Source organism: Onychostoma macrolepis, chromosome 14 (genome assembly GCF_012432095.1).
Source record: "Onychostoma macrolepis isolate SWU-2019 chromosome 14, ASM1243209v1, whole genome shotgun sequence".
In the NCBI taxonomy this organism is placed as follows: Eukaryota; Metazoa; Chordata; class Actinopteri; order Cypriniformes; family Cyprinidae; genus Onychostoma; species Onychostoma macrolepis.
The window spans coordinates 15896179-15918202 of NC_081168.1; the positions used below are offsets into that span (position 1 = coordinate 15896179).

Here is a 22024-nt window from a genome sequence, read left to right on the forward strand (position 1 = left end):
TGTTTTATTAGATAAAAGCCTATAAAAGGCGTTCTGTAAAATATGCATAGCCTATTTTCTTTCTCCTTAGCCATCACAAATGACTGGGCCGTCAAACCAGCGATGACAGTATCGTGTCCGTCTTTCTCCAGCAGCAGGTCTGGAACATTTTCAGAATAATGACAGTGATAAACTTTAATGTAGGCCTACACTAGTCTAAACTGAATTAGGCTATTATTATTGTTTTTTTTGTTTGTTTTTTACCATTCTACATCAAAAGTATTACTGCTGTTTTATTCGCCTATATTTATGTAAACGATCGATCTATATCCTAACAGAGAACTTTTTATATATTTGTTATATTTATATTAGACTAGTGTCGTAAACTCAACAGACGCGTTCCCGTGTAGTTCAGATGCATGGATGGAAATACCGCCATCTGCAGGCTGGGTCTTAAAAAATAGACAGCAGCTCATGTGCTGTAAACAAAAATAGGAAAACTTTATTTTCCGTAAATCTAATTCAGTATTCAGTATATAGCCTATTTATATCAGTTAGATGCAGTGGTTAAGGGGATCCAATAAACATCCAAGATGGCTGCTAGTTGATGTAAACCTGGGCTATTTCACAGTTATTAAAATAATCGAACTTAATTAAAATGCTAAAAATGCTAAAAATGAGGATGTAAGCCTACAACATTTAAACTAAAATGCACTACTGTTTCCTATTACTGCATGTTTGTCAAGATTTTTATTGACAGCCATGATGACGGATTCACAAAGACAAAAGTCTGGTATCAAGCTTTTAGCGTTTTATTCAAAAGGTGACCAGGATTCTGTACAGCGGGCAAAGGGAGATTTCTAGGGCACAGGAGCTTTCCTCTCCTCATCCCTTCATCTCTCCCTCTCTCTTTCCATCCTCCTGGGGAAAGGGGGATGTGAGCCGGGGAAAGAACAGATGACAAAAAATTGAAATAAATTATGGAAGGGAAAAAAGAAATCATGCAGGAGAGAAAGAGAGGAGAGGAAATAGGGAGGAAGAGGGAAGTGTTTTTATTGGTGCCTCCGTCCCAAACAGAGACACTCAGAGGCCTGGGAGAATCACAGCCCCGCTGGGCTTTAACAGCTCGACAGACACAGACTGCAATGTGAGCCAGGGAGTCTGTCATCCCAAAAACATCTGCCCCTTCATAGCAGCAACACGGGGAAGATGCAGCCTCTCAGACGTCTCTCCTCCTCTCCTTTCTCTTGCGCCCCTCTCCCTCTACTCCACCTCTCCTCTTCCTCTCCTGGTCTGGCCCTCACTTGCTGGCCATGGTGTAGCAGCCGTGTGGGTGCCACTGCATGTCACGGATACGCCTCACAGACTGAAACTGAGGGCAACGGGCGCCGTACTCGTTAAAGTGTCTGTATTCACCCTTCTCCAGCAGGTACTGGCTGCCACGGTATCCGGGGTACTGATAGCCCACCCAGCTGAAGAAAACAAAGAGGTTAGTTTGTGTACCCTTGATACTGTACTAGGTGTAGTATTTAAACTAAAACCATTAAAAAAAACTTTTGTAAATAATAAATTTCAATTTTTTCTATTTTTAATTTTGTTTCAGCTAGTTCTTATTTTATTTCAAAACTTCTCTTTTTCATTTAGTTGTACTTGATGTACTAAAATAACTGAAAGTAAAACAAATAAAAATGACTAAAAACTATAAAGACATTTTTAAAAACTAACTAATAACTTAATTACTAATAACAAATGAAAATGAAAATGGAAACTATAAATATAAACATGTTTTTAAAGAAAATATACAAAAAAAAAGTAATAAAATAAAATAAAATAAATACTTTTTTTTACATTTGTCTTTTTAGTTAATGCACCATTGATTATACTATGCATAAACTAACTGATATATTTAAACCAGGGTTGGTATTAAAAAATCATTAAAAAAATATTTTCATAAGTAAATAAAATATTTATAAAATATTTAAATATTTAAAATACAATATAATTATTTTCTTTCAGCTAGTTACTATTACTATTACTATTACATTACTATTTACAACATTACTATTTTTCAGTTAGCTTAACTTGATGTAAAATAACTAATGCTGAAATAAAAATGAATAAAAACTACAGACATTTTAAAAAAATCTAATGAATATGACAGAAACTTAAGCTAAAATTAAATGCATGTTAAAAAAATATCGAAATTATGCATCTTCTGTCTTAAGCATCTTGTTGTGCAAGATATGTTTATGTTATATCTACCTCTATTATTGCTACAAAGTATTACTTCTAATTTACAGTTTAATAAGTTCTTGACAGCCACGTTTGTCAATGCTGTCAAGCTTTTGTGATTGCCACAAGTGCACAGAGGTTTGACCAAGCGAAACCTCACTGTCTAAAGATACTTTGCACTTACGTTCAAAAGGTGACCAGGATTCTGTACAGCGGGCAAAGGGAGATTTCTAGGGCACAGGAGCTTTCCTCTCCTCATCCCTTCATCTCTCCTCTCTCTTTCCATCCTCCTGGGGAAAGGGGATGTGAGCCGGGAAAGAACAGATGACAAAAATTGAAATAAATTATGGAAGGGAAAAAAGAAATCATGCAGGAGAGAAAGAGAGGAGAGGAAATAGGGAGGAAGAGGGAAGTGTTTTTATTGGTGCCTCCGTCCCAAACAGAGACACTCAGAGGCCTGGGAGAATCACAGCCCCGCTGGGCTTTAACAGCTCGACAGACACAGACTGCAATGTGAGCCAGGGAGTCTGTCATCCCAAAAACATCTGCCCCTTCATAGCAGCAACACGGGGAAGATGCAGCCTCTCAGACGTCTCTCCTCCTCTCCTTTCTCTTGCGCCCCTCTCCCTCTACTCCACCTCTCCTCTTCCTCTCCTGGTCTGGCCCTCACTTGCTGGCCATGGTGTAGCAGCCGTGTGGGTGCCACTGCATGTCACGGATACGCCTCACAGACTGAAACTGAGGGCAACGGGCGCCGTACTCGTTAAAGTGTCTGTATTCACCCTTCTCCAGCAGGTACTGGCTGCCACGGTATCCGGGGTACTGATAGCCCACCCAGCTGAAGAAAACAAAGAGGTTAGTTTGTGTACCCTTGATACTGTACTAGGTGTAGTATTTAAACTAAAACCATTAAAAAAAACTTTTGTAAATAATAAATTTACATTTTTCTATTTTTAATTTTGTTTCAGCTAGTTCTTATTTTATTTCAAAACTTCTCTTTTCATTTAGTTGTACTTGATGTACTAAAATAACTGAAAGTAAAACAAATAAAATGACTAAAAACTATAAAGACATTTTAAAAACTAACTAATAACTTAATTACTAATAACAAATGAAAATGAAAATGGAAACTATAAATATAAACATGTTTTTAAAGAAAATATACAAAAAATAAGTAATAAAATAAAATAAATACTTTTTTTTACATTTGTCTTTTTAGTTAATGCACCATTGATTATACTATGCATAAACTAACTGATATATTTAAACCAGGGTTGGTATTAAAAATCATTAAAAAATATTTTCATAAGTAAATAAAATATTTATAAAATATTTAAATATTTAAAATACAATATAATTATTTTCTTTCAGCTAGTTACTATTACTATTACTATTACATTACTATTTACAACATTACTATTTTTCAGTTAGCTTAACTTGATGTAAAATAACTAATGCTGAAATAAAATGAATAAAAACTACAGACATTTTAAAAAATCTAATGAATATGACAGAAACTTAAGCTAAAATTAAATGCATGTTAAAAAAATATCGAAATTATGCATCTTCTGTCTTAAGCATCTTGTTGTGCAAGATATGTTTATGTTATATCTACCTCTATTATTGCTACAAAGTATTACTTCTAATTTACAGTTTAATAAGTTCTTGACAGCCACGTTTGTCAATGCTGTCAAGCTTTTGTGATTGCCACAAGTGCACAGAGGTTTGACCAAGCGAAACCTCACTGTCTAAAGATACTTTGCACTTACGTTCCACAGCTGACCATGATGCTGCCAACTCTGTCGGTGAATCCATAGGAGAACAGGCTAGGAACGTCATCATCCATGATCTCCATCTTGCGGCCCTTGTACTCGCCCACCTCATACAGGCAGATCTTGTGCTTCTCAGGGTCCTGCAGGAGAAAACGCAATGAATGCACTGTGAAAGCATTCAAACAATGGGCCTACAGTTGTGAGAGCATTTACACACCATTCTGACGGGTCTGAAGGAAAGCAGGTAGTCGTTCTTCTGGCAGTTGCTCCAAGAATCCCAACGAGGATACTCACCCTTCTCCAGGATGTACATCTCACCGCAGAAGTTCATCTGCTCAAAGCCCACAAAACTGCAGAGGGCCAATAAAGAGGTGAGTGAGATATGTTATTCTTTCTAACTCACGAGTATTTAATATAGATGCAGAGATGCTTACGGGCCACACTCCACACGTAGTGAGCGAACTCTGTCCATGCCCATTTCACAAACATTCATGCACTCGGCGTTAATCTCAATCATGCGTCCCTGGAAGTTTTCCTGGTCGAACACATACATCTAATAGAAAGAGAGAAACCTGTTATTATCATATTAAATCAATGACCAAGCAGAAGTGCACATGTGTATGTTTATTTGAGAGCTTTACCCTGTAGGACATCATGCCCATCTCAGACTTCTTGCTCTGGGGTGCCTTGCCGTCGGTCTGGGAGGCAGTCTTTTTTTCTCCACTGGAAGACATGGTGCCTGAGGTCAAATTAATAATAGAAAATTAAAAGAAAGAATATTCATATAACTGTAATATACTTCCGAAATTAGAGATAAAACTGAGAGAAATGAATAAAGAAATGGCAGGGCCAACCACTGTAATATACAGCATTTGATGCTGTAAGAGAGGGATGAAGTGTTTTAAGAGATGAAAAATACAAAAAAAAGCATATGTTTGGAATGAATGTAAGGGGTCTTTGGGGGGAAACTAGTTTAAAGTGGTAGGGACAAAGGGAAGTGTGGGGTGTTGGTGTTGATGATGGTATTGCAAATCGTATACTCTCCAAGCTGTTAGGTTAAGGTTTAATGTGTATGTGTGAGTGGATATTTTGATGTCTTACCTGTGTGTTCAGTGAGTGTGTGTCCGTACCCAGGGTTCACTCTGAGAGTGTTTGTGTCTGACTCTGCTCTCAGCTCTTATACCCTGGCGCTGAATCTGTGAGGATTACACTGAAACAATGAAACGTGCCGCGTTCAGCATACTCACAGAAAAGAAGCCCCTCATCATCAGCACAGAGTGAGAGAGTATGTGAGAGAGCCACAGAGGAAAATAATTCAGTAACTGAGTTCCAACTTCAAACTTCACCACACGTTTGAGCCTAAAACATAAACAAAATGGGGTACAACAGACTATTTTTTAGAGAGACTGAAATTGAACTAATAACTGAAGGTCACCAATGATATCACTTAACCAATGATATAACAGTGGTTTACATGATCTTTGTATTTTCAGTACATTTTGGGCTAAGGATGTATCACATAAAATAAAAATAATAAAATAAAATAAAAGTCTTATCCTATATACATACACAAAATATGGTTGTTCTACAAATCGTTATATAAATAAATGAGAGTAAATAATAATAATTAAACAATCAAAAATAAATACACTATAAATGTATAAAAACTGAGCAACAGAAAATAACAGTGAACAATCATCTGTTAATTTAACATGAATATTGGGTGAACATGTTCCCCTTAGGGTTAATTATGGGTTCAGCCATGTTTTGGGCGTCTATTTATAAAGTAAAGTAAGATTTTCCTTCTGGTATTTTACAGCATTCAAGGCAAGAGGGGATGTTTTTAAAATAATTTAGAAGAAACAAAATGTTGAGGTGATTTGGATTCAGCAGAAACATAGGCCTATATTTATATATGTGACCCTGGACCACAAAACCAGGCTTAAGTGTCAATTTGTCGAAATTGAGATTTATACATCATCTGAAAGCTTTCCATAAATAAATAAGCTTTCCATTGATGTATGGTTTGTTAGGATATGACCATATTTGGCAGAGATACAACTATTTGAAAATCTGGAATCTGACGGTGCAAAAAAATCTAAATATTGAGAAAATCGCCTTTAAAGTTGTCCAAATGAAGTTCTTAGCAATGCATTTTACTAATCAACAATGAAGTTTTGATATATTTACAGTAGTAAATTTACAAAATATCTTGTCAAATATCAAATTAATTAATATCCTAATGATTTTTGGCATAAAAGGAAAATCTATAATTTTGACCCATACAATGTATGTTTGGCTATTGCTACAAATATACCCCAGCGATTTAAGACTAGTTTTGTGGTCCAGGGTCACATATGTACATATTGATCCAACTACTGATGTCCCAGAAAACAGAGTTGTAAAACATTGAGGGGGCATAATAGTCAACATAGGTTTATTTAATGACAAATTGTAACAATCTTTGGTCTCCCCGGTCTTAAATGTTACATCCTTGCAGCTAAAATGGTAACTTGCATGAAAACTGAACTTTCCTCACTGCACCCACAGCAGCTCAGTCCCACACTCAGCTGGAGCGAGTTCGCTCAGCTAATCCTAGTGTTTTACACTCATTGTGAGCAGGAGTGCTGACCTGCGCGAACATACTGGGACCAAACCCTTTGTGTGCCCTGCTTTCACCCAAAACACTGCACTGCACTTGCCAGTGAATGGGCTCACAACAGCCATGTGGCACTTCTATAGTATGTGCTGAGCTGGCGACCCTGTGGTCTGTCCCGCGCGCCCATCAGAACGCACTTCACGCGCATGGCACGAAGCGGCCGGTATAAAACCGAGGCGCCAGGTTCTCTCAAAGCTCCACGCGAAACCAGCGTTAAGGCGCGTGCCACACTCTAGCTCAGTGACTAAAACGGTAAGATCCCAAATTACATCTCACAGAGCTCATGGCACAATTATAAATTTAATATGGTCTACTTTACAAACATCTTCTCAGTATGGCCACATTATGCGAATGGTTTTGATTTATTTAAATCTAACAGGTGTGTTTACATTTTATTACTAAAATATTAATAAACAAACGAATTCATCTAATACATCGATTATTGTATGTTTTAAGTAACTTTTTAAATCTGTAATAATGATAAAGAGCACAGTTTACTTATAATAAGTTTTTTTGTTCATTACTAACATATGAGTGTTATTTATTTGACTTCATTTTACAGTTTGAATCATTGGTATTTATTATGTTCTTTTTTTAACATTTTTTAGATAAAAAGATGTATAGGTTCACTCGATCCGCTATGATGCAGCCCATGATCAACTATGGCATGGGAATGGCTCCTTTCTTCAGGGTAAACTGCCATTAACACACGCTTCTAGTCCCTTTTGAAATACCCAGGATTTTAATATAAAAACTGTTATTATACTAATGCATCTAATAGATCAATAGACTATGGTATGAGGAATTTTTGCATGTATGTTATAGGAAATCACTTAAAAAAATCACATCACAAACTTAACCTTTGTGCTTTTTTTCTGCTAGGTGACTGTGTTTGAGCAGGAACACTTCCAGGGAAAATGTCAGGAGTTCACCTCAGAATGCTGCAACATCCAGGAGTGTGGCTTTGACAACATCCGTTCTATTCGCGTTGAGAGTGGCGCGTGAGTTACAGTGTTTGTTAACTGAATGTGTGCCTGCATACAGTATGCACTAGGGAGTTTTCATCTAACTGTGTATGCCCATGTTTGACTGGATGTTCTCTCTTTCAATAGCTGGGTGGGTTATGAGCACCATGACTTCCAGGGACAGCAGTTCATCCTGGAGAGAGGAGAGTATCCTCACTGGGATGCCTACAGTGGAAACCTGTCATACCACGTGGAGAGACTCATGTCTTTTAGACCTGTCTACTGCGCTGTGAGTTATTCACTCCCTGTCATATACTAGAATATAACTATAACTGGATATATTGGTATGACTGGAGTCTTTCTCTCATGCAATTATACATCATTTTAACATATTGTTTCAAAAAAATGTCACTTTATTTTAGTACTATTTATTAATCTCTTAACTTTTTTTAATGAGTTAAAGTTTTTAGTGATTTAACAAGGCAATATTTCAAATTTTTCATTGTTTTTTTTACATTTTATATTTTCTTTTATTTCAGCTTTATTTTAATTAACAGAAACATTTTTAACAGTTTTTGTTAGTCAACCAAGTAGCTGAAGTTGTCCGCACACTGAAAAAATGTAATCAGACCACAAAAGGTCTAAGGTCTTCAGACAACTTCAGCTACTCGGTTGACTAAACATCTTCTTTTTTGTTTATGCACTTGACAATTCATTGTTTTTTGCTTTATTTTTTGAGCGCACATAATTCCTGTTTAATAGTTTTAGTTAACAACAACAGCACTGATATAATCACTTGACTGTGTGGATATGTGGGGTCAATCTCTCTCTCTCGCTCTCCCCTCAGTCTCACCAGAGCAGTCGCATGACCATTTTCGAGAAGGAGAACTTCCTGGGCCGCTGTGTGGAGCTGTGTGACGACTACCCCTCTCTGCAGGCCATGGGATGGTGTGGTCCTGAAGTGGGCTCCATGCATGTGCAATGCGGCGCGTGAGTCTCTTCTCTGTATTTTCCCATTATTTCTTTCTTTTCAACACAGAAATACCTGACCCTCATTTCTCCATCTCTGTGTGTAGTTTTGTGTGTTACGAGTTCTCAGGATACAGGGGAAGGCAGTACATCATGGAGTGTGAGAGGCACAGCGGAGACTATCAGCACTGGAGAAACTGGGGTTCCCACAGCCAGACCCCTCAGATCCAGTCCATCCGCAGAATCCAGCACTAAGAGCTCAGGCTCACCGGGGGACACTACACCGATCACCCTGCCGCCCGACAAACACACTTTACACATGCACACGCTCACACTGTTTTTCCTAACGAGTGTCTTTTTATTCTAGGAACACACACATCTACACGGCACACATACCACCATGTTTTACACGAGGGTGCCAATCACATTTCTGACTATGACTAATGTCTGGTGCTAAACAACACCCTCTGGAGGTGCTCAACACAACCAATGCAAACCAAAGCTAAGTTAGGCCATATCCCTGGAGGGGGACTGGCTGAGAGCAGCTCAGGTGTAATGTGTTAGAGGAGGACAGAAACATCACAGACAAATAAATGCTTAATAAATAAACTTTGTTCACTTCAGTGACCCAGTTCTGTGTAATTATTGTGTGTGAGAAAATACATTCGTTTCATTATAACCAATCCATAATCCAGTAAATTAACATAATATTACGTCTTAAAAATGGACACATTACTGGTTTTTGACCACAAAGAGTAGATATATAGTTTAAGAAATATATTACACATTTTTCTTAAATTCTTAGTAAATCACTGCAAATCTGATGAGTTTCCCCTAGTAAAAAAAAGTAATATGTTTAAAATGCATTTGTTTCACACTAAGTGTAGTTTAAATCTATTAACATATTTACTGACATATCGCTTGAGACTTACTAATATAAAAATTATAATTAAACTTTATTTGGAGTACTACTTGTGCACAATGCACATTTCTTAATATTAAGCTCAAAATGTGTTTTAATGCCAGAAATAAGTTTAAGACTAAGTATACCAGTTTAGTACTGAAAGTACAATTGCAGGCTATTTTTATTCAGTACATGTAAATGTATTTGTAGTATACTTAGCATGAAATAAATGTATTTCAAACACATTTTAGTATATTTCTGTTTCACTAGGGTCTTTTTTGCTCTTTTTGTGTGGTTATTTTGAAAGAACGGTCAGTAAAAATGGATAAGCTGTGAATCTGACAATATAAACAACCATGTGCAAGCTACAATGTGCTATACAGTATATATTCCTTTATGTAAGAGTACAGGATGTAATTATACATCCAACTTTTAATATATAACTGGGCGATAATATAGTTTACCAATAACAAATAATTATTTTTACACCAACAGTTCTTCCGCTATACATGACTAGGTTCTGTACAATAAGGTTTTGTTAACGTTAAGATTTAAGTATTTTTTATTGTTTATTTTCTAATACATTTTTAAAAATAAAAAATTGTATGTTAACATCAAGCAACACTAACAAAGATTAATATAACTTATTTTAGCAAACGAGACCTTGTTGTAAAATGTTACCAATGACTATTTTGTATTAAGTTTTGCCGGCCCCACTTTGAACATGTAGAAACCCGTATTTGAACACAAGAACAACCAAGGTTGGATCCATGTCTTTTATTTCTGAACATGGCTACAAAATACGGCAAATGACAAGAAAACTCTGCATGCATTAACAGCAGTCTCAATCATTATAAGGCACGGTTGTGACATAAACTAAACTTTAACATTCAGAACTCAAATCTATAAAAATTTCTGATGCCTGAAACTGAAGCCACCAAAGTCGAAAGAGTGTAAACTACCAAGTGTAGTGAACTATGTATTGAATTATACACAAGGAAAAGGTACCATGTTCTAAGTCTCTGATCATTGGAAATAGTGTTTCAGATATGCACCAACATACATTTATTCAGAACTCTGAAGCTAAACAGTAACAGAAATTGCTACAAGCTTAATTAGATCCTAAACTTATCACATCAATCTCGTCATCTTCATCACTGTCCTCTGTGCTGAGCACAGTATCTGCAGCGATTGGCAGCACAGAGAAGGACTCAGACAAAGAACTAGAGACCTCCACAACATCAACATCCTCCTCCTCTTCTGAAATGGCTATTGACCCTTGTGGGTTTCCGAGTTTCTCAAGAGGTGTGGTGGGGTCTTGTGCATGTGAGACAAAATATGTTGTGTTTTTAAGCACAATGGCTTCTGTGCTGCATCTTTGCGAAGAAGAATCATTCAGAGAGTCAGCAGTCTCAAATCTTGGTTTGCTGTAGCTGTCCTCCATCAGTCTCTCTCCATTTGACATGCTGCAACCTGTAAATAAATAATTATTACAAGAGGGAAGTATTAATAAAAGCTGATTATTATAATATTATTATAAATGATCGGTCTGTTAAATTTATACTATCTAAATAAAAATAAATAAATCATTTAAATCATCAGGGTTGTTACAGTTAACTCAAATTAAAACTAGAAAAAATCATTTCTGCTAGCTGAAATATAATACAACATAAATACTAGATGAAAAAAGTAAGCACAAACAAAATGTTGTTTTGGCAACCATGTGAAATAAAATAAGCTTAAGTACTAAAATGAATAAAACTAAAACTGAAAAAAAAAAATAAAGAGACAAAAAAATGACAAAGGCACATAGCAAAATTAATAAACTAAAATTAAATAGAAAATATGAAAACATTTAATTCAAAATTATATAACTGTACAATAACACTGCTACAAGTTAATTTAGGCATGACAAGCATTATAATATACAATAAACATCTAGATTCATTTTGTGATTTTGCCAAAGATTATTGGTTTTTTGAAAATCAATTTTATGTGAACACTAGATGGCAGCAAAGGTAAATGTAAAATAGAGGAAATGACCATTAACAACGAAGAATCAAAAACTGGAATACTGAATTATTATGAGCTCTTACCATTAACTGATGGCAGATTCTGCTGAAGAAAAATGTTCTTCTGGTTGCCAGCCTCTTTTATTCTCCCACTTCTTTCCTCATCTTTTTGGTTTATTCTGCTCTTATTCTGCCCTTCAACCCTGATTTTAGCATTCTTCTCTTTATTCTCAGTCATTTTCACCTTAGCTGCACGCACATGCGTGTTTGTCAGCCGTTCCTTTCCTTTCTGTTTTTTCACAGTCCACATTCTGTTGTTGTTTCCCTTGTGCTCTTCCTCTCTCTTCTGGTGATTTTCCAAGATCTTTTTCATTAACTCAAAAGCAGAAAGAGCTGGACGGGACCCAGTGGATTTATTCTTTGTGGCTGATAGCTTCCCTGTACTGTACTGCACCTTTAACGTACTTCCTTCAAGAAGAGTCTCGGTTGTGTCTTTTTTAGCATTTCCCACTTGTTTCTCTTTTACAAGACTGGACACTTTGTGAGCATGCAGCTCTGAGGATTGTGACCGATCCAAAGTCTTTGTTGTTTGTGTGACACACTTCACGTTTTGGCCACTAGCCGTTTTTTTGACTTTGCTTAAAGCACTTGAAACGCCGCAGCTCGAGTCAGCTGTGCTGCCGGAGAAGTTTTCTTCACTATCTAGCCTGTTAGTTTTTTTCTTTCTCTTTTTCTCCTTTGGTAGAGAAGAGTCTACCTTCGTCTTCTCTAATTGGTATTTTTTTCTTTTTCTCTTCCGTTTGGCTGGGAGCTCATCTCTCCTAGACAGTTCTTCAAAAACATCCAGCTTCCTCTTCCTACTCTGGCTCCTGGTCATCCTGCCAGATTTAGGCTTCTGTTCACTTTGCTGTCCTGTCGATTTCTCCATTTTCACACCTGACACCTGCCAAAAACATGATGGTTTCTGGGGTATACAAGTAGACGATACTCGTGGTCTGTTCTTGGATAATGAGGCTTTTGATCCCTGTGTTTTTGTGTTCACAGAAGTGGCTCGTGCATTTGTGTGGACCGCGTAACTCTGTTCACAGGTCTGGGTTCCATCTGTTATGTTGGGCACCATCCCATCTTGGATGTCTGAATCGCATACACCAACGTGTTGCTCAAACGTTCTCAGAAAACTATCAAGTATGTCAGTCAGCTCACCTTCAGACTGCGGTTGGATTATACCCAGATCTGTGAGTTTAACTGAGGACTGTGTTCTTGTATGATCCATGTCGGAATCTACAGTTATTCCATTTTGATTGCTGGGCATAAATGGGAGCTGCGCAATGACGTCATCTATAAGCCAGTCCATTGGCTGAGTGAGGCTGGTTTGATTGGCTGCTGGGAGAGCTGCGGTATGCAACATGGATGGAGCTGGAGGGTTCAAGGTTTTCTGATCAGGTGGTGTAATTCCACTGAAATTTTGGGAAACATCTGGTTTGGGCAAGGGACGTTTGCGTGGGCGTCCTCTTCGCCTTCTTTGAGGTGGAGCTGTATCCTACAGAAAAAGAGACAAGTGTTTTAATTCAGAGAACATTAGAGTAACTGCTTAGTTGCATTTATAATCTGAAGGGGTCATATCATACATTCATATTTTATATAATTTAATTTAAAGGTTTTGGGGTCAGTAAGATTTTTGTTTTTGTTTTTAAAAAAGTCTCTAATGCTCATCAAGGCAGCATTTGTTAAAAATAACTATAGGAAAAACAGTAATATTGTGAAATATTATTTTATATTAAAACAGTTTTCTGTTTTAATATATCATATGTATTTTATGGCTGTGATGTCAAAGCTGAATTTTCAACAGCCATTACTCTAGTCTTCAGTGTCACATGATCCTTCAGAAATAATTTTAATATGCTTATTTGGTGCTTACTTAACATTTCTTATTATTATCAATGCTGAAAACAGTTGTGTAGCTTAATATTTTTGGGGAAACCTTAAACACTGATGAATACAAAGTTCAAAAGAAGAGCATTTATTAAAACATATTTAGTAACAATATAAATGTAATTTTTGTTCAATTTAATGTATTCTTAGTGGGCTTGCTGACACCAAACGTATGAATGGTAGTATATTTTCTGATGTTTTAAATATTTATTTGACATATAAGTGTCGTGCATCATTGCATTCATCGGTCTGATACATCGCAGAAGTTCAGAACGAGACATTTTAGTCTCCTTGAACAGACTTTTTGGTTTTCGTATACCAAGTTACAGTATGTTTTCATGTATTCATTAAGCAGATGCTTTTATCCAAAGCAACACTTCTTCCTCAAAAGATCAAGGAAAATTAGATTGCTTATGATATGACCCATTTAAATCATTCATTCAAAAAGAAATGAATAAAAATAGAAGATTTTTGTTAGTTTTAAGTCATACCTCCTCATCTGAAGATGTCGTGAGACACCTACCTGACACACTGGTTCTACCAATCTGCCTCTGCTTCCTGTCTGTCTCTGCCTGGGTCTCCCCCTTGATCTGCCTCCCTCTCCTTCCTCTTTCATTGCTCCTCTGCCTTGTTGTCTCCGTTTAAGCTTCTCTTGATTCTTGAACATTTGTCTGGTGTCTAGCATCCTGCCAACCCTACCCCCACCTTGCCCCAACCAGGCCGACCTCGCCACTCTTCCGCACCTATTCATATTTTGCTCTCTTTTACAAATTCTCAATCCTTCTCCCTTCAAAGCAACTCCTCCACGTGCCCCCACCCTCCGCACCCTCCCCTCAGTTTTGACGTCCCCTCTCATCCCTCTCTGACTCTGCTCCCTCTGCCCTGCACCCTGCGCGATGTTGGTGTCAAGAAAGTAATTGATAAAACCTGGGATGTTGTTCTCAAACCGTGCAAATGCTTCTAAAACACACTCCTCACCCTCTGAAACGCCCCCCAATGCTGGCTGGCCCTCTCTGGCCAATGGCTCAACATTTGTACTATGAGAAGGGTAAGGGTGAAGTGGCAGAGGGGTTGGAGGCTGCTGGTATGAAGCTGAAGGGGGACATACGTAGACCTGGGGCAAGCAGGCCGGTCCACTCGCTGTGGGATACATTGCACTTTCAGGGACCACATCCATGACTTGAAAGGAAGGCATGTTCTCTGGATTACCCTGGATGTTTTGAAGTTTGGCCAGGGTGATATCAGAGCCATCAGTGTATGTGCAGAGCCCCTGATCGGTCCTCCATGATGATGTCCCGATCAGATTGACACTTTCAATGGTCTCTTTGGGGTTTTGACATTCAGAAGGAACAGCCTCAGTTTGACACTCTCTCTCCGCCACCTCTTTCATGCACTCCGTCTGTGTGTTTCCCTCAGTTGCCGGCCTCTTTGATATTTGCTGAGGTATGTCGATGCCGAGTTTGCAGGCTGCTGATAGGACTTCCTCTTTGTCCTCGTTCAACTGACCTGAGTACAGCAGACTGACCAGACTGAGCAAGGTACAGGCCTCCACGGCTTGGACTTCAATCAGTCTCCTCTGTCCATTCCGGGGTGATGGCATGGCTGACAGAACCCCACAGAGCCAAGGACTGAAGGCAGACAACACACAGCTGTGCACTGGCACAGACACACCTGGACAGGGTGGAGAAAGTACAGTAAACATAATGAAAGATGGAAAAAAGAAATGTATATATTTTTTTATGTCAAACCTCGAGTCTGCAGCACAATATCACAGAACTCTGCCCTGCTCTGCTGTTTCTGCAGCTCTTTCACGATAAGAGTCTCGAACGTCAACATCTGAAGACATACACAGACACAAATGCAAAGCATTGTAAAATATTGAATGATGTCGTCTCTCCGTGCAGCTGTGCAGGACTAGACACCTGTTTAGGGTCGGGACCGTGCACGCTGTTCAAATAGGAGTCGCGAGATGTGGAAACAGTTGTTAACATGATTTACTTTTCATGCACTCGCATGGAAATTATAAACAGATAAATATCTAATTATGTTTAAGCGACTACAAACGTTCCATGCTTGATATTTAAAGCAGCCCAGCTGCCAACAGTCAAAACAGTCTTAGCGAATAAAAACTAACTTCTGACCTTTTGTCGTTATGATATGAGAAAATTCAACAACGACTGTCGCTTATCCAATTTTGTCTCTCCTGCTTGTGTGGAGATCACTGGGTTTAAAGAAGGGTCGCACGTGCATCACTACAAACTCGTGGAGCTCTGCAGGTTCGCGCAAATGACCGCGCCGAACTGACTCTAACATCCTCAGAGTGGCTCTGGCTTTCTTGCTGCAATTTATTTATTTACTTATTTATTTGTTTATATTATATTATAGCTGCACAAGTGTTTTTTTTTTTTTTTTTTGCGTCCGCGTGATAGTGGGAGAGTGGCAAAACTGCATTTTTAAATTTCCTAAAGAAAATGTTAGTGGCGCCTCAATGTGTTCTGAGGGGTTGTATGGGTGCCTGCTGTGTGGGTAAACGTCATTATTTAATATTTGTCTATTTTACTATGGAGTTTATTTGAAATATTGTTAAAGCAGATATTTGAAATGAAGAAACAGAAAAACACACACACAACTAACAGCTGATTGACAACCAATATCGCAAAATAATTCAGCAAATCACGTGGGACGGAAACATCGCGAGATTTCTGTAATCCACAGAGGTCGAGAGGTCGACTCAGCTGACCAACCTCTCTTGCGTGATTCCGGTGAGAAGCGTGTGCGCCCCGAGCGGTGAAAATAAAGCCGAATTTTAGCTTCTTACAAAACCTGATAATCAACAACATATTGCAGGTATTGATCAATTTCTTATGACATTTTTTGGTAATGAAAATACGCGCATAAGTTGCAGGTATTTCAGGGCTGTCAGTGGCTGTGTGAAGAGTTAGCTTGTAGGCTACTTTGTTAGCTCCTCTGGGTAATGAAGTGTTCTAGATTTTTCCGACATATTTCAACTGAAATTAATAGGCTACTTTATAACTACATGATGGACCATTCGTCTGTATTTATTTAAGTATTTAAAAAAAAAACCTGGCAACGATTGACGTGTTCAACAATATTTACAAATCTGTAATTTTTGCCGGTTGATTTTTCAGTTGTCATGACTAGTCAGTCAGCTTTTACATTGACAAGTGTGGTTCTGCTTTGGGTGGACATCATGAATGTATCTCCTACCGATTTATAATAGTGCCTTGGTGAAAAACAATAAAAATTTTGTCAACAAACTGTAAGAAAGCTTCATGTTTAAATAAGCATAATCAAAAAGCATAGAGCTAGTTAGAGCTAATGTGCTTGTATTTTGCCCACCCCCACACCTGGCAAACTACACAAAGACTAACTGCTTAAGTACTGTTTCAGGGTTTAGAAAGATTAACTCAAGTCACTTTGTCCTTTTCTTCGTTCCTAGAGTTAATAAGCAACCTGGGTACATGAATGTGTGATGCTTATTTTCTGAAGTTCTGCATGCAAGCTTATTATGTTTGTTTCTCTGAAGAAATAGAGCTTTGTAATATTTGAAAGATGGCAGACACAGAGCAAAGGAGTCCACCTCCTCAGTTAGGCCCTGTGGTAAGTTACTATACAGTGACCCGACACACACACACACATATACATAAATATATATATACTGTATGAAGAGTTTATTTGCAAAAACGGATAACTTTTAAAAAATTTTCAGAAATCATGTTTATTATTATGTTATCATGTTTTTATTGTGTTTTATTGTGTTAGTTAGCTGTTAACCTAGTCAAAATAACCCAACTGCAGTTTGATTGAAATTAATTGGAATGCACAATGAAAAAAACATGATTTCTGAGAATTGTTAAAAACGGAGTTATCTGTTTTTTGCAAATTAACTCTTCATATATATATATATATATATATATATATATATATATATATATATATATATATATATATATATATATATATATATGTGTGTGTATATTTGTTTTTAATTGCTTTTTATTCCAGAATGTTCTTATATTTATTATAACCTTGACTCATGATCATATTAATGTATTGCAGCAATTCCTCTTGAGTAATAAGTTGGAAACGGCTATGTGGCTGTCACGGCTGTTCACTGTCTACTGCTCCATCATGTTCATTCTGCCACTGCTTGGGTGAGTCGTGTTCTTTTACAAGGCACTTTCACAAGTTTTTTTACCATCTTGTTTTGTTCAAAAACTGGGTGCAACTTTTGTGTTGAGGATCAAATTGACCCACATTGATTTCCGTTTGCCAAAAATCGACACTGACAAAACCTCTATTGTAGCCTGTCAGAGACTAGAAAAAAAACAGTCTTTGATGTGCAACCCAACTAGATTAAAAAGTGAATTTTGCTTGGATGATTCAGAAGACAAGTCTCAATTTCCAATATTTCATATTTGAACACAAAATTTGTACAGCCTTTCTAAAACACATCTCTGTATTGAACCTCTGGATGAACATTCTTGACCCTAAATGAGAAAAAGTCACAAAAGTTCAAGGAGAAATAACAGTATTTCAAGCAATTTGAAAATTGAGTGGACATTAACAAAATTGTACTTTGTGGTGTCACAATAAGTCAAGTCGAGTCACCTTTACTTATATAGTGCTTTTAACAATACAGATTGTGTCAAAGCACTTAACAGTATCAAATTGGAGGATAGAGTGTCAGTAATGTACAAGATTAAACACTCAATTTTCAGTTAAAGGCATTTCATTATTGAAGATAAGGGCTATTTAGTGGATTAAGGACACATCCACACTCACAGATGTCTTTTTAAATCAATGATTGGAAGAAGAAGAATTGCTTTTTCTCTGTCCAGGCCTCATTCAGCTACTAACTTCTATCAGAGGGCATTGCTGGCAAACGCCTTGACCAGCGCTCTGCGTTTGCACCAGAGACTTCCTCACTTTCAGCTGAGCAGAGCCTTCCTGGCCCAGGCCTTACAGGAGGACAGCTGCCACTATCTCCTCTACTCCCTCATTCTAGTCAACTCCTACCCAATCACAAGTATCCTATCTCAAAGACCCCTTCTTTTGGAAATACACTATATTGCCAAAAGTATTGGGTCACCCCCTTCTAATGAACAGGTTTGACTACTTTAGTAATTTCCATGAGTACAAATCGTAATGTTTAAGCATATAATGATATTCTAGGGAATTGTGTGCTTCTAATTTTAAAGCAACAGTTTGGACAGGACCCTTTTCTATTCTAACATGACAATGCCTCTGTGTATAAGAAATGATTGATTTAGTCAGTGTTGAAGAACTTGACTGGTCTGCAGAAAGCCAAGTCCTAATCCAAGCTGAACGCCTCTGGTGTGACTTTAAATGCAGATCTTGAGCCAAAAACTCTTTACCAAACACCAGTGACTTGTACATACACTATATGGACAAACGTATTGGGACACACCCCCTTCTTTAGAACAGAAAAAGGCACTTCCAAAACTGTGGCAACAAAGATGGAAACATAATTCATGTATTTAAAAATTGTATTTCTCTGTTGCAACAGTTTTGGAAGCGTCTAAAATAACTTTACCCATATGTACAAGTCACTGGTGTTTGGTAAAGAGTTTTTGGCTCAAGATCTGATTCTTAGTGAGCACACAATTCCCTAGAATATCATTATATGCTTAAACATTAAGATTTGTACTCCTATAAATTACTAAAGTAGTCAAACCTGTTCATTAGAAGGCGGTGACCCAATACTTTTGGAAATATCAGTTTTTCTTGTGTTACGGCATCATTTTGTCTTTATGTATCCTTGACTTTTGTTCTTAGTGAGCATTTTTCCAGTGTTCCTTTTCTCACTTCTCCATGCCACCACCTACACTAAAAAAGTCCTTGATGTAAGTCTCTGCCCTTTTCATTTATATTGCTGAAATGTGTATTTGTCATAATTCCATCCTGAGTTTTGTGTCTGTTTCATCTGTTCTCAGTCCATGGGCCCAAACAGCCTTATGTTTGTGAGGAACTTTTTGAACAAGCTCACAGCCAATCAGCAAAACATCTTAAAGTTTATCGCTTGCAATGAGATCTTCTTGATGCCAGCCACAGTCTTCATGCTCTTCAGGTAAGGCCTGATGGTCAGCTGTTTTGTCCAGTGTTGCATTTGTTTTCAGCTCTTTAAATTCTGACATATGAAAATACAGTCAGAAAATATATATACTTTAAAAGGAACAGTTTATGGAAAAATTGAGAAAATAAAATGTCTGTATATGTTATATCAGGCTTTTATGGCTCATATAGTATGATAAAGGAGAATGTAGAGCTCATACACAAGGAGGGAAAAAACACCTCAGTTTTATTCAGAGGCTCAAACCGAGCAAAAATTTTCAATTTGTTGTAGATGTTATTTATATGACCCAAAAAAGATTACGTTCTGATAGCTTGTGATGAAAATCAATGAGATCTTTGTAAAAGTGTACAAGACTTCTAACATAAATGCATATAAATATCAGTTGTCATTCTAAATGTCCCAATAATGTCTTAATGAGATGATTTTTAAATGCTTAGTTTTTTGATCAAGCTCTAGTTTTTTTTTGTTGGGTCAAAACATATAATGCAATGCGATACAATGTTGATTGCGAGATGTACAAATAAACTTTCCTCAAAAGCCTTATTTATCAAATTAGATACTCACTTTTGAACACGATTTTTCAAAAAATATATGATGGATAAAAATTTGTATGGATGGTCAGGACAGGTAAACCTAAAATGTTTCAGTCAGATACATTTTCTTGAAATAATAGTAACAACATAAGTTATACAAAACAATACATGTTATTTTTGCGTTTACTTTATAACAATCATTAAAGATTTCACAGCAAAACAGCATGAGTACCACAACCTGAAAGGAGACATATTTAGGTAAAAAGTATAATCAGATTGTGCAGGGTTTTTCAGCAAAGTTTCAATAATTTAAGATTTATTAAAGTAGTGATTTGTTGCTGGTAAAAAGCATGATTAAAGCCTTGCCGTGTTTCTTGTAGTAAGATTGAATGATGTCTGGTTTGTGATTCACAGTGGCCAGGGAAGCTTGCTTCAGCCATTCATCTACTACAGGTTTCTCACTCTGCGCTACACCTCAAGACGCAACCCATACTGCCGGTAAGAATCTTGTATCTTGTGTACACACTGACTAGTGTTAGATGTACACATGCACACTTGTAATGCATGCTGTTGTCAGTTCCATGATAAATGAATAACTAGAGCCAGTTAGAAGCTCAGTAGTTTTAAAATGTATAAAAGTGTCCTGAGCCCAGTATCAGTGTTCACAGTGTTATTGTGATTTTTGTGTTTTTGACCTGTCAGGACTCTGTTCACGGAGCTGAGGATTTTACTGGAGCATTTTGTGATGAAGCCCAGCTGTCCAGCCTTCTTCAGGCGGATGTGCCTCAACAGCATTGCCTTCATTAGCCGCCTTGCTCCCACCGGTGTCTAACTAACATACACATACTACTACATACAGTTCACAGATTGGGACAGTTTCGAGATTGACTTACAAACAAGATGGCCAAGTCTGATCACTCAGAGATGGATGTCCTCCTCTGCACTGAGGCGTTTGCTATGTTTGGAGAGACTATCAATCTGACAGACTACATCCAAAAAACAACAGCAAGAAGATGTGTCTCTGTGCACAGTTGTCTGATAAGGGGTACAGCTGTTTTCAGTTCATTAGAGCTTTTATATTCATATTGATTTTCACGGGGTAGAGAGGAGCCCTTGAGATGTTTAATCTTAACTGTTAGGGTAAATAGATATAGCTCTTAATAGCTTGTCTTTCTAATGAAATCACATTTTATCGGTCATTAGGCTTGTCTGTTTTTTTAGTTTGATTCCATTTTTATATGTTCTTGCTATGTTTTTTTATTGTACTGGATTACATTGAAAATCTTAATGTACCTTACCCTGAGCCTTTCCCAATAGTTGACAATTATCTGAATGCCATTTGGTTTCAGATGTTACTTGAGGATGCCTTTTTCATGTGAACAGATGATCGAGGTGTTGTCAAATATTCTGTGATTCATCTATTGCATAGAGCCCTATACTCAACTGTTTTTTCAATGCTGTTTATTGTCATGGCAAGTTGTAACTGCATTTGAGAATTTGTCAATTATTTGCTTGTTCAAGGCATGTTGTCGCTATTATATTTATTGCCTCTGTTTATAACTATGGTCTATGTAGGTGAATAAAATCAAATGTTAAATTGTCACTACTAAATTTGGTTTAATTTCAGATTTTAGTTTTTGCTGAGCAATGCAATTTAATCAGCAAGTAATAAAGCTCGTATGTAGCACTAATTTAAAATACCTCTGCTAATGTAAAAGATTGTACAAAGATTTTTCTGCCATACCTTAAATTACTGTTCTGGCAAAATGTTTTGTTCATTTGAGCTATATAATATATTGTGTGCCACTATTATACATTGTTACATTTTCACATTAAGATAAGTTAATAAGCAAGGATTGAAATGTATGAAAGGCGTTGGGGTGAGTTTCCACTGGAATAAAGGATCAACCACCCATTAAACAGGTCCACAGATCCTCTTGAAACTTGAA

General features: G+C 37.2%; 4 protein-coding genes across 5 annotated transcripts; 2 read left to right on the plus strand and 2 right to left on the minus strand.

The window, feature by feature from the left end:
• Nucleotides 1-2877: 2877 nt before the first annotated feature.
• On the minus strand, nt 2878-5213 carry crybb1l1 (crystallin, beta B1, like 1). Its single transcript, XM_058798024.1, has 6 exons — nt 5085-5213; nt 4625-4722; nt 4418-4536; nt 4201-4333; nt 3981-4123; nt 2878-3049 (listed from the first exon to the last, which is right to left on the minus strand). Exons 2-6 carry the CDS (start codon nt 4715-4717, stop codon nt 2878-2880), a joined length of 660 nt encoding a protein of 219 aa, XP_058654007.1. The 5' UTR covers nt 4718-4722; nt 5085-5213.
• Nucleotides 5214-6608: 1395 nt separating this feature from the next.
• cryba1l1 (crystallin, beta A1, like 1) lies at nt 6609-9155 on the plus strand. The gene is made up of 6 exons (XM_058798022.1): nt 6609-6894; nt 7251-7333; nt 7525-7643; nt 7755-7896; nt 8455-8597; nt 8684-9155. Exons 2-6 carry the CDS (start codon nt 7259-7261, stop codon nt 8829-8831), a joined length of 627 nt encoding a protein of 208 aa, XP_058654005.1. The 5' UTR covers nt 6609-6894; nt 7251-7258; the 3' UTR covers nt 8832-9155.
• Nucleotides 9156-10268: 1113 nt separating this feature from the next.
• LOC131553684 (uncharacterized) lies at nt 10269-15963 on the minus strand. 2 transcript variants are annotated; one of them, XM_058798517.1, is made up of 5 exons: nt 15566-15963; nt 15173-15260; nt 14533-15095; nt 11577-13032; nt 10269-10953 (listed from the first exon to the last, which is right to left on the minus strand). In XM_058798517.1, the coding sequence occupies exons 2-5, from the start codon at nt 15258-15260 to the stop codon at nt 10592-10594; spliced, it is 2469 nt and encodes an 822-aa protein (XP_058654500.1). In that variant the 5' UTR covers nt 15566-15963; the 3' UTR covers nt 10269-10591. The 2 variants fall into 2 exon arrangements, with proteins under 2 accessions (XP_058654500.1, XP_058654499.1); XM_058798516.1 differs by having other exon boundaries at nt 13948-15095.
• Nucleotides 15964-16134: 171 nt separating this feature from the next.
• Nucleotides 16135-21678, plus strand: tmem33 (transmembrane protein 33). The gene is made up of 8 exons (XM_058798518.1): nt 16135-16271; nt 16972-17045; nt 17505-17599; nt 18287-18474; nt 19245-19312; nt 19403-19536; nt 20490-20573; nt 20778-21678. Exons 2-8 carry the CDS (start codon nt 16998-17000, stop codon nt 20905-20907), a joined length of 747 nt encoding a protein of 248 aa, XP_058654501.1. The 5' UTR covers nt 16135-16271; nt 16972-16997; the 3' UTR covers nt 20908-21678.
• The last annotated feature ends 346 nt before the right edge of the window (nt 21679-22024 follow it).

Bases quoted from the DNA above. Each gene is read 5' to 3' on its own strand.
- LOC131553684 (XM_058798516.1), bottom strand. From the start codon at position 15,260: ATGTTGACGTTCGAGACTCTTATCGTGAAAGAGCTGCAGAAACAGCAG. The intron at 15,096-15,172 runs GTTTGACATAAA...CACCCTGTCCAG, and splicing joins TATTGTGCTGCAGACTCGAG to GTGTGTCTGTGCCAGTGCAC. The intron at 13,033-13,947 runs GTAGGTGTCTCA...CTTTTTCTGTAG, and splicing joins TGGTAGAACCAGTGTGTCAG to GATACAGCTCCACCTCAAAG.
- tmem33 (XM_058798518.1), top strand. From the start codon at position 16,998: ATGGCAGACACAGAGCAAAGGAGTCCACCTCCTCAGTTAGGCCCTGTG. The intron at 17,600-18,286 runs GTGAGTCGTGTT...TTCTCTGTCCAG, and splicing joins TTCATTCTGCCACTGCTTGG to GCCTCATTCAGCTACTAACT. The intron at 18,475-19,244 runs GTATCCTATCTC...TTTTGTTCTTAG, and splicing joins CAACTCCTACCCAATCACAA to TGAGCATTTTTCCAGTGTTC.
- crybb1l1 (XM_058798024.1), bottom strand. From the start codon at position 4,717: ATGTCTTCCAGTGGAGAAAAAAAGACTGCCTCCCAGACCGACGGCAAG. The intron at 4,537-4,624 runs GTAAAGCTCTCA...TCTTTCTATTAG, and splicing joins TGGGCATGATGTCCTACAGG to ATGTATGTGTTCGACCAGGA. The intron at 4,124-4,200 runs GTGTGTAAATGC...TTTCTCCTGCAG, and splicing joins CCTTCAGACCCGTCAGAATG to GACCCTGAGAAGCACAAGAT.
- cryba1l1 (XM_058798022.1), top strand. From the start codon at position 7,259: ATGTATAGGTTCACTCGATCCGCTATGATGCAGCCCATGATCAACTAT. The intron at 7,334-7,524 runs GTAAACTGCCAT...TTTTTCTGCTAG, and splicing joins GAATGGCTCCTTTCTTCAGG to GTGACTGTGTTTGAGCAGGA. The intron at 7,897-8,454 runs GTGAGTTATTCA...CTCTCCCCTCAG, and splicing joins TTAGACCTGTCTACTGCGCT to TCTCACCAGAGCAGTCGCAT.